A 9,528-nucleotide genomic window follows, 5' to 3' on the forward strand; every position below is an offset into this window, starting at 1 on the left:
TGTGAGGTCTTGAAGTGACAACACCAACAGCTGTACATAAACAGACAGGCTAACTGTCTGTTAAAGTAACTAAATTTGATATATTTTGTGAATATTGTTACCAGAATAAGAATTTAAGTGAAAAGTTAATCCCAGGGAGCAAACACAAGATCGTTGTAAACAGTTGTGAAAACGTTTCTATCCAACGTATTTAATAAGAAATTTTGTAGGCATAAATATATGTTTGTTCAACGTGACAGAACAGTTTTTTTAACGTTGCTTTTATGTTGAGTCAACCTGCTCAACATGCTTACAATCCAAAAAGTGGAAATAACTAATACAGCGCGTGCTAATCAGCCAATCCTCAGGTCTCCATCCTTTTGGTTGCACATTGCCACCAGGCGTTAGTCATACTGTAAAGCATCCGATATCCTCAAATTGAAATTGGTAAGAAAACTTCAAGCCTTTCGGCATTTTATGTCATTTGAAGGGACAGTTTATGCAAAAATTAAAATTCTGTCATTGTTTAACGTTACTCATCCTCTTGTCATGTCAAAGCTTTCCCTTAGGGTTAGAAAGTTGGTAACTGAACAGCACTGGACCCTATTCTCTTGTATGGACACAAAACCAATGCAAGTGAATGGGGGCCTATTAAAAACATTCTTCAAAATATCATTTGTGTGATGCGGTATAAAGAAAGTCATACAGGATTGAAACGACAAGAGAATGAGTAAATTATGACAGAATTTTATCTGTGGGTGATGTATCACTTTAAGTGGTGTTAAAAAATAACATTTTAAGGAGGTTTGTCCCAATGTTTAGAATGACCTTATTTTAATTATACATAAGGCATCTTTTTTTCATAACTATTACATAAATACTTAAATTGTGATCATTTGCGTCAACTGCAGTAATACTTAAATAGAATAATTAACATTTTCTAGTACAGCTAGAAAGCATGCAATGTTAGACACTTTTAAAATACATTAAGGAACTACACATCCTATATAGCCTATAATTGTTTCTAAAAGTCTAACTGTCTGTTAAGGTAACCAGATTTAATATATTTTACAATTGCAGCATAAGAATTTAAGTTAAGTCCATACATTTTTGATTCAATGTGTTTTTGCATGCATTTGAGCATGAGCAAACTCACTTTTTAAGGTGCAAAACCTTACCATCTTATACAACTACTCGAGGTGGTTACAAAGTGATCTTGTGTGTGTCAAAAGAAACAAACAGAAAGGATTTATATATAAAATGAATTAAAATTATAAATATTACTGTGGTTTCAGACACCTCACAAATGCAGGGTCTTATTGCTGAAGTGAAGACGATAGAAAAATTATATAAATATTGGCCATATCAAAGTTTTAAATCATAGCGAAAGTAATGGATGAAATCAAACTGTTTTGACAGGCAGGTTCATATTTGAAGTGCCGCTGAATATGAACTGTAGTACTTTAATGAACCGACAGAGGGCAGACTTTAGTCACATTGAGCTCTTGTAACTACACACTCAATAGCTTGGTTAAACATGATCTAAGAACAGTCTAAACGGAAAACATAATATTTAGCTACATACTATATTTAGCCTTTAACCACAATGGGATACAAACTGTAAGACCACTATCAAAAAAAACAAAAATCTTGACCTAAAGTAATTTATTAATCTTTTTTTTGTGTTACTAATTAATAAACTATTAAGTTTGTTACATCTTTAAATCTGTTAAAAACTATGAAATATACTATTTCAGTATAAAGCAGAAGCGAAATGATATTCTAGTGGCCCTCCTACCAGGAAACACATCAGTTTGGGGTTGATGTTATCTCAGTCTCTGATATAAATAATGATCAGACCACAGTCAGGCTGACAGTTTTGAGACAGACACACAGCTCAAGAGATCATGGATGCTGCAGTGCTGGAAAACATTTTCTTACTAGTGTTGGTCACTCTTCTGAGCGTTGTTCAGAATGGTAAGAGACTTGAAGATTTTTATAGTTTTTTTTGCTCACAAATGTTTATGCGTATGTAAAACAGCTTGTAGTGTTTTTTTATTACACCTTAAGAAATTAGTTTGTGATTCACATTGCATATAAACTCATGATACTTTCATTGTTGTCCGACATCTCCTCTAGCATTTTTCGCCCTAAAGGTTGAGAAAGAGTGTACAGGCAGCAATTCTAAGCAGCATTCTGCTGCGTTTGAGCGCTTGTCTTGTGCCACGTGAGTAACTTCTGTTTTCTCAATTTTGTTCATTCTCAAAGTGTTTTAAATTGACTCACAGTTATTTATTTTATTAGGTGCAAAAAGAAAACCATGTTTTTTTTAATTAGATATTGAATCACCTTCATGCAACATTATGTCACAACATCTTTTGCATAACATCCCATCATTTTCATGTTCTGTGTGTAACTTCCTGCTACATTTACATAAGCTTGTATAGATGATGTTACAAGAGAACCACTACATATGAAAAAACAGTTATAGCCATCGTTATAGTATAAATTGTACTTCATTATGTTCTGTCTATAGCGAAAATACATTTGTTTTATGTGGAGAATGAGTTTGAAAGATCACGTCTTAGATAAGTGCCTTAGATGTGTTTTGGTTATCAGAACATTTGCATGTTTCACAATGTTTTGTTTTATTTTAAAGAGCCATAGCTAAGAATTTTTCCTTTTCTTTATATTACTATTTAGCTTCTTAAAAATTACATTTTGAAATTGTGACCCGGGCCCTAGAATAGTTCTTACCTTTGGACACAAATTTTCACCCACCCCGTCCATGAATGTGTTGAATATAGTGATTGATAAGATTTACTAATATACATGACAGAGCAGGTGGATTAGACATTGCAATATTTTTGACATCAGTACTGATCAACTTGATAGTGTATTTTGGGTTGCATAACTAGGCTGTTGAATTGCACGTTTGCTTTTAAAGTGCATCTAGATGCAATCACGTAGCCATTGCCACCACAACGGAAGGAGCAATAATTTCACAATATATACTTTTTTAAGCACATGGAAGTAAGAACAGAGAGCATGTCTTAAGAACGCAATGTCTCACAGTTACATTTCTGGCTTTATGAAGTTCATGAATGAAACTTAGGAGGGTATCTTACATAACTGGTGATCTAATAATTTAATAGTTGTCATAATTATGTTTCTCCAATCAGGCGTAACTGCATGGATACCTACCCAACCTTCTTGGCAGTAATGTGGTGTGCTGGTATCTGTCTCAGTCAAGGTACTCCACAATTCAGTTCACATGAATATTTAAATAATACAGAAAACATTCAAAATATTTCATTTTTTTCATCTAGTCACTACAACTCATAGTAATGATTTGTAATAAAAGAAACAAATGATTTAGTATTCTGAGAACATTGAGATAAGAAATGATTAGAAAATAAAAGGGGCACTGCCGTACTGATATTTTAGCCAAGTGGTGGACAGGTAAAGTATGGGTAACGGAGATAATAATACATGTTATGGCCCACATGGAAATGTTTGTCTACATTGCTCGAGTCCTTTTTGAATAGCTTTGAAACCTTAGTAATGCTTAAAGCATGTCTAACATGAGTCATACTTCAAAAACAAACTGTACCTGTGACGGAGGTTTCGAAAGACTTGAAAATGATTCATAAGAAAAGCTAATTTCTTTGAAACCAGCGAAAGGTCACACAACTAGTTAAGCAGCCTTAAAGAGTTTTAACTTCATTAAACTCTATTTATAGTTACTCTATTTATTGAACTGTTATGGTCATAATGACGTCATTAACAAGATGAAAATGTTTTCCTACAGCTCCGGCTGCATTCGCTGGTGTTATTTACCTTGTGGTCCGACAGAAGTACTTTGTTGGCTACATGGGGCAGACATGCCAGAGGTAAGACTCACAAATCTATAAATAATGCACTCTTAATAATAAAAAGGTGCTTAAATACATTTTTCCCAGCATAGATGACTCTTCATATCAAGTTTCTTATTTTATAGTCTCTAGAACCTTTTCAACTACATAAAGACATTTGTGTCACATCATTTTTTTAGGGAACCATACAGCCCGACCATAGCCTTTTAGGAACCTTTGTTTTCGAATGCACTGATCTTAAAACAGTACAGTAACCCCAAACAAACCTAAACTAAGGGTCATTCTGCATTCTATCGCATCAGATGTTGATCAAGAGTAATCTGAATACAAATACTGTTTGTTACATCATTGCAAATATATTTTGATTTATTTATATGGCAGACGCTTTTATCCAAAGCGATTTACAAGTAGGAAAGCATATAAACATTTACATGGAGCTGTATATATACAGTATGTGCCTGACCGATATAAGCTCTCTTAAACAGTGTCAAAAGAGAATAGATGCTCTGTCAATAAAGATTTAACTGGAGTAAGAGTTGTATGTTTTCCTGACAGCATTCCTGGCTTCCTGTTTGGGAAACGTGTCCTCTTCTTCCTATCACTCATGTGTATTGTGGGAATCATAAATTACCTGCTCCTCTCCTACGCCGGCGAAGACTACAGAGACCCCATACAGACCATCATGAAAGCAGCGTCAACCCTCCTGCTTCTGCCTTAAACTGTGTTCAGTGATTGAATAATAAAGACTGGTGGTGTCAATTATCTTTGTGTAAGGATGTGGTTGAGACTGGTAATGTGCTCACAGAGATGGTAAAAAGCATTTATTTAGAAAAAGGTTATTTACATAGATCACCCATGAAAAAGTTGTAATAGTGATTATATAGCTATGTACAAATGATGATTTACAAGTATTATAACTTTAGTGAGGTGTGATTGTTAGACTACACACTGGGGATTACAAAATCGACTAATCTGTTACAATGAAATTATGTGTGAGATTATACTTCTATGTAAACAATCATTTACGGTACTGATGTCATTGGGAAATAAAGTTAAACACAAAAAAGTGCAGAATAGCTGAGCCATTTAATGAATTTACGTCTCAGGATCTCTTCATGTTCAGGTGTTTTGCTTTTGACCTCATCTTCCACAGTAGGAGATCTACAAAATCAGATTTCAGGTCATTTACTCAATGTTTTTGTGTGTAATGCTTACAATGTTTAAACCATCACTGTTCAACCGGACAACCTTCGTAATTATTCAAATTTACCTTAATCTCTCGCTTGCTGAGGCCAAACCAGTAGGAAAAGTCAAAGAGGGCATCAGAATGGTACTTGATAGTAAAATGTGTGTCTTTCCAGGAGGGCTTCACCTTTTCTCCATCTATAAGGATTCGAAACTTCTCACCCACACATGCCTTTAATGCATCCCTAATATCAACCTAAAAGGAAAAATATCATTATTAAAAATCTAATCTGAAACCAACTCTGAAATTGAATACATTCTCTTGGAAATAGACATCGTTCATACCGCGATTAATCTCAGAATCTATAACAGTTCTATCTGGTTCTCGAATCTGATTGGCTGAGAGCATGCAATATTGAGAGCACATCCTGCATCGTTATTTCTCACTAATAACTTCACTGAAGCAGCACACCACACATTTAAAAGAATTGACATTTAAAATAGAAGTTTAACTGTTATGCTGGGCTGGAAATCGTGGCGGAAGAAAGTAGTTCCCCAGTTCCTTTAAAAACTGGAGGGTTGTTTCTGATTTATCTAAACAATTGTGCCGTCGAACTGTTGTACAAATGCAATAGGTGCATTTATACATAGTTGCATAATAGCTCTCGTAGTTGTGTATATAGTGCTCTCATATCAGCGGCTGTGAATGCCTGCGGCCTTGTGACTCTAGCCTATGCTGATATTTGAGCAATATATACACTCCTACTCAAACAATATTGCATCATCATCTTACATTAACTGTATAGCTCTCTCCAGCAACAGATGATATGGTTGAATCTAAGCCCTTTTCCATCTCCCATCTGATCATGGGATGACAGCCATTGATCACCACCACATAGAGTCCAAGAGCTGTAAACAGAAAAGAATATTACATACAACGGTGTCCTAAAGATATACAGTAAAAGAAACATGTACTTTGTGCGCCGTAATGTAAAGGTATCATAAAATTTGTGCAAAACCATTTTATAACTTCCACGTTTTATAGATAAATCAGATCACAAAGACCTACATGGCACTGAAAAAAAAATTTTTTTAAAGCCCAAACCTAAACTAATTGTCTAACATTACTGATGTTCTCTGCTATGTTCCAACAGATAGTGAAAACGCTGTGGGAGTCATGATTATGAAATTTTAATGACGATAAATTGTTGTACAAATAATTCCAATTCATTGAATTGTCTGTTTAAGGACTGTCATAGGACATTTCGTTGGTGATTCATTGTGTTAGTTCACGTAACTAATTTAAATCTAGTACACATAAAACTTGATGTTATTTTAATATATAAACCACATATCGAAATAGGCCTACGTGATTTCTTTTAAAGATTTGTAAACTCTAAATATCATACCGGGGTGGAATGACACGAATGATAATCTGCTGGCTTTTTTTTTCACTTAATACCAAATGTGTTCAACAGATTTGAACTTTGATTGTTGAAGAAAAACATGACAGACAGACAAGCACATATTTGCTACACCCATGTCTGTGTAACCGATGTATATTTTAAGAAGCAGCGGCGTGTCATTCCATATGGCCTATAAAACTATGCAATAATTTTGTCCATCATTCGTTTAAAACTTTTCGTGTTACTTTTATTATCCGTTTGGAGACATGAATCATTTGTAGAAAAATAGATTGCTTATTAAAACAAAAAAAGGCAGAAGAAGTAAAAAGTGGCACAGAAAATTACATTTTCTCTATAAGCAAAATATATCCAATCTTAATCCATATATAATACATAAAATAAATTCCCTTTTGTTTTCAGAAGAAAAGTTATTTTCTGTGCCACAATTGTTTATTGTAAAATTGTAATACTAAAAAGCATTGCATAATGTACACTGCAATGCAATTATCATAAACACTATATTCTAACACTCAACATTATTTTTGTTCATGTTTTACACAATCCATATTATAACATTAAACCTTTCTGCTCAATGTTATTTTGATTTCAGATGTGGTCCCTGAACAGGTTTTTGCATTAGTTAGTGGTTAGTAACATGAACTAGTTTAAAATGTGTAAAAAAGAAATTCCCACCAGGATCATTTATGCGTTTCTTTTCTTGTACTTTTGGAGCTATTGTTGCGCATGCAGACACGAGCACGTATATTCTTTTGGAGAGCAGCTGATTCCTCAAATTCGTGTACTCTCCCAAATTACGAACTGTGATTTTCCTAAAAAAAATCAAAACACCACAATGAGTTAAAACACATAATACGTGAAGATGCATGACACATTAAGTCACTGAAATGCATTTACCTTCCTGGCGACTGACAGAAGATCACCTTTCCCTTGCTGGACTGAAACTCGTCGATGAACACGCACGAGAGTTTCGGATCGGACTTCACGAGCCTGTAAGCAGCGCGATGTTCAATGCTGAAACCTTGCGGCGGATGACTGAGGAAATTATCAATCTCGACAACATCTATTACAAACGGCGAGTTGTTATTTTCCTCCATGTTTCCCTAAGGTTCACTACAGCCTGCCGTGGAAGAATCCGACCGTTTCTTCAGCTCATCTGTCGACTTCTGCCGCGGTTCGTGGGCGTGGGGCGCGTTTATAAAATCCAGGGTTAAAAGCTTCCAGAACTGAGTCATCGGAGCTCGAGACAATCAGTCTTTCAAGACAGAACATGTTTACGACGTGCCACGAAATGCTTATCTTTGCTTCCTCATTCTTATACTGTTTAAAGCAAAACTTTTAATCAGGGTTCATTTAAAGGGTTGTCATTTTTCTGCTGGTATATCGTCACTTTTCCAAAGTGGGTCAGATTACACACATCTGGTTTTTATTATAACTTCCCATTCAGTTTTTAAGTCAGTGAAACACTGTTGTCTATTAGAATTCGGACATGACAGAAGTGCTGCATAAAACCTTTCAGAAAATTCAAGTGATTTGAATAGTAAGACATTCATAATTACATTTATGCATTTGGCAGACGCTTTTATCCAAAGCGACTTACATTGCTTTATCCTATACATTTTACATAGGTATTTGCAATCCCCTGGGATCGAACCCACAACCTTACGTTGTTTACGCAATGCTCTTACCACTGAGTTACAGTGAATATTTAATTGTATTTATGTCTAATTAGCTATTCAAGAAAAACTCAACAAAATTATGGAGTGACACATGATAATTGTGGATAACTCTTTATAATAAAGTTGTATTTTTTTAACATTAATAAATGCATTAGCCGAGATGAACTCACAATGAGCTATATCGTATTTCAACCTTTATTAATCTTTGTTAATGCAAATAAAATTGTTAATGTTAGTTCATCGTGGATTAACTGTTCACTTTTGATTCAAAATGTATCACTTTATCCTCAAATTAACATATGATTAATAAATGCTGTCGAAATATGGTTCAAGTAAAGTGTTACTGAATTATATTATATTCCTGGATTAAAAGCCTTTAAATTTAGAGAAATGTTCTAATGCCATTTTATTACCTTCATCCAATAAATCATCTGTGCTGGGCTCTGATTGGATGTTTTTCTTTGTTATTTGGTTTAAGTCAACCAAGTTAAAATATAATGAAAGAACCAAATATGTTACAGTATCTAAACTCTTTATATGTACTCATATGTGATCATATTTTACACCTCGCCTCAACTTTTTTCATAGCTGGGTTAACATGTCTTCTTGCCGGTTAAAACAATCTGCTTCAAACTTGCTTACATGGTTGATCTAGCTGGTTAGTTTTACATTTATGTGGTGGTTTGCCTGTGATGGATTATTTTAAACCAGGCCTTAGAGTTAAATTATGATAATTAAGTAGTTTTTAAAAACGTATATAAGAAACATAAGGTGACTTTGTGCATTTCGAGACATTCACTGATATGGTTTAAGATATGTCAGTGTAAGTTCTTTACGATCAAAACACCTCTAACATCTAAATTACTCTGGGACTAGGTTTAAGATCTGTCCGGGAAACTGCCCCATGTCTCAAATATAATGGTCTGCTGTTTGATAACTATGTAGCCTGTTGAACAGCATTTAAATAATGCATCTTAATAATGGGTTTGAAACCCTGTTGTTGTTGGAGGACCACTGTCTTGCTTTTTAGCTCCATCACAGCTGGCTATATTTCAGTAATCCAGATGGGCTTGAAGAGCAGGTTCAGGTGTGTCCAAGTATGGCAGAGAACAAAACTTTACAAACGTGGCCTTCCATGAGCAAGCTTTGAAGGCTATTCTATACGAAAATAAAAACTGCATTTTTCACCTACACAAACAATTTTTACACAAATTTTTATAGGCCAATGCACACTTCACTTTAGGGTTGGGCTTCCCATCGGACCAGCTACCCACGTCATTAGATACGTAATATATTTCCTAGATATTTCAAACAAATTTTAAGATGTATGAATGCTCGACACCTTTTCAATGCATTCAGTAAGAAATGTTTTTTTATAACAATTCT

The 9,528-nt window shown here is 34.6% G+C and overlaps 2 protein-coding genes across 2 annotated transcripts; one reads left to right on the plus strand and one right to left on the minus strand.

Moving 5' to 3' along the window:
• The first annotated feature begins 1,803 nt into the window (after window positions 1–1,803).
• alox5ap (arachidonate 5-lipoxygenase-activating protein) lies at window positions 1,804–4,616 on the plus strand. Its single transcript, XM_056736630.1, has 5 exons — window positions 1,804–1,956; window positions 2,119–2,206; window positions 3,162–3,232; window positions 3,791–3,872; window positions 4,410–4,616. Exons 1-5 carry the CDS (start codon window positions 1,887–1,889, stop codon window positions 4,570–4,572), a joined length of 474 nt encoding a protein of 157 aa, XP_056592608.1. The 5' UTR covers window positions 1,804–1,886; the 3' UTR covers window positions 4,573–4,616.
• Window positions 4,617–4,660: 44 nt separating this feature from the next.
• LOC130411763 (mesenteric estrogen-dependent adipogenesis protein-like) lies at window positions 4,661–7,720 on the minus strand. Its single transcript, XM_056736629.1, has 5 exons — window positions 7,361–7,720; window positions 7,139–7,275; window positions 5,833–5,948; window positions 5,125–5,295; window positions 4,661–5,015 (listed from the first exon to the last, which is right to left on the minus strand). Exons 1-5 carry the CDS (start codon window positions 7,558–7,560, stop codon window positions 4,995–4,997), a joined length of 645 nt encoding a protein of 214 aa, XP_056592607.1. The 5' UTR covers window positions 7,561–7,720; the 3' UTR covers window positions 4,661–4,994.
• Window positions 7,721–9,528: the final 1,808 nt, after the last annotated feature.

The sequence above is a fragment of the Triplophysa dalaica genome, chromosome 22 (assembly GCF_015846415.1).
Source record: "Triplophysa dalaica isolate WHDGS20190420 chromosome 22, ASM1584641v1, whole genome shotgun sequence".
Lineage (NCBI taxonomy): Eukaryota > Metazoa > Chordata > Actinopteri > Cypriniformes > Nemacheilidae > Triplophysa > Triplophysa dalaica.

What these genes read in the sequence shown, in the direction of transcription:
- alox5ap (XM_056736630.1), top strand. Translation starts at nt 1,887, where the DNA reads ATGGATGCTGCAGTGCTGGAAAACATTTTCTTACTAGTGTTGGTCACT. An exon ending in TCTGAGCGTTGTTCAGAATG is followed by an intron (nt 1,957 to 2,118) that starts GTAAGAGACTTG and finishes CATCTCCTCTAG; the next exon opens with CATTTTTCGCCCTAAAGGTT. An exon ending in ATGGGGCAGACATGCCAGAG is followed by an intron (nt 3,873 to 4,409) that starts GTAAGACTCACA and finishes TTTTCCTGACAG; the next exon opens with CATTCCTGGCTTCCTGTTTG.
- LOC130411763 (XM_056736629.1), bottom strand. Translation starts at nt 7,560, where the DNA reads ATGGAGGAAAATAACAACTCGCCGTTTGTAATAGATGTTGTCGAGATT. An exon ending in GAGAGAGCTATACAGTTAAT is followed by an intron (nt 5,296 to 5,832) that starts GTAAGATGATGA and finishes TTTTCCTTTTAG; the next exon opens with GTTGATATTAGGGATGCATT. An exon ending in TCAGCAAGCGAGAGATTAAG is followed by an intron (nt 5,016 to 5,124) that starts GTAAATTTGAAT and finishes CTGATTTTGTAG; the next exon opens with ATCTCCTACTGTGGAAGATG.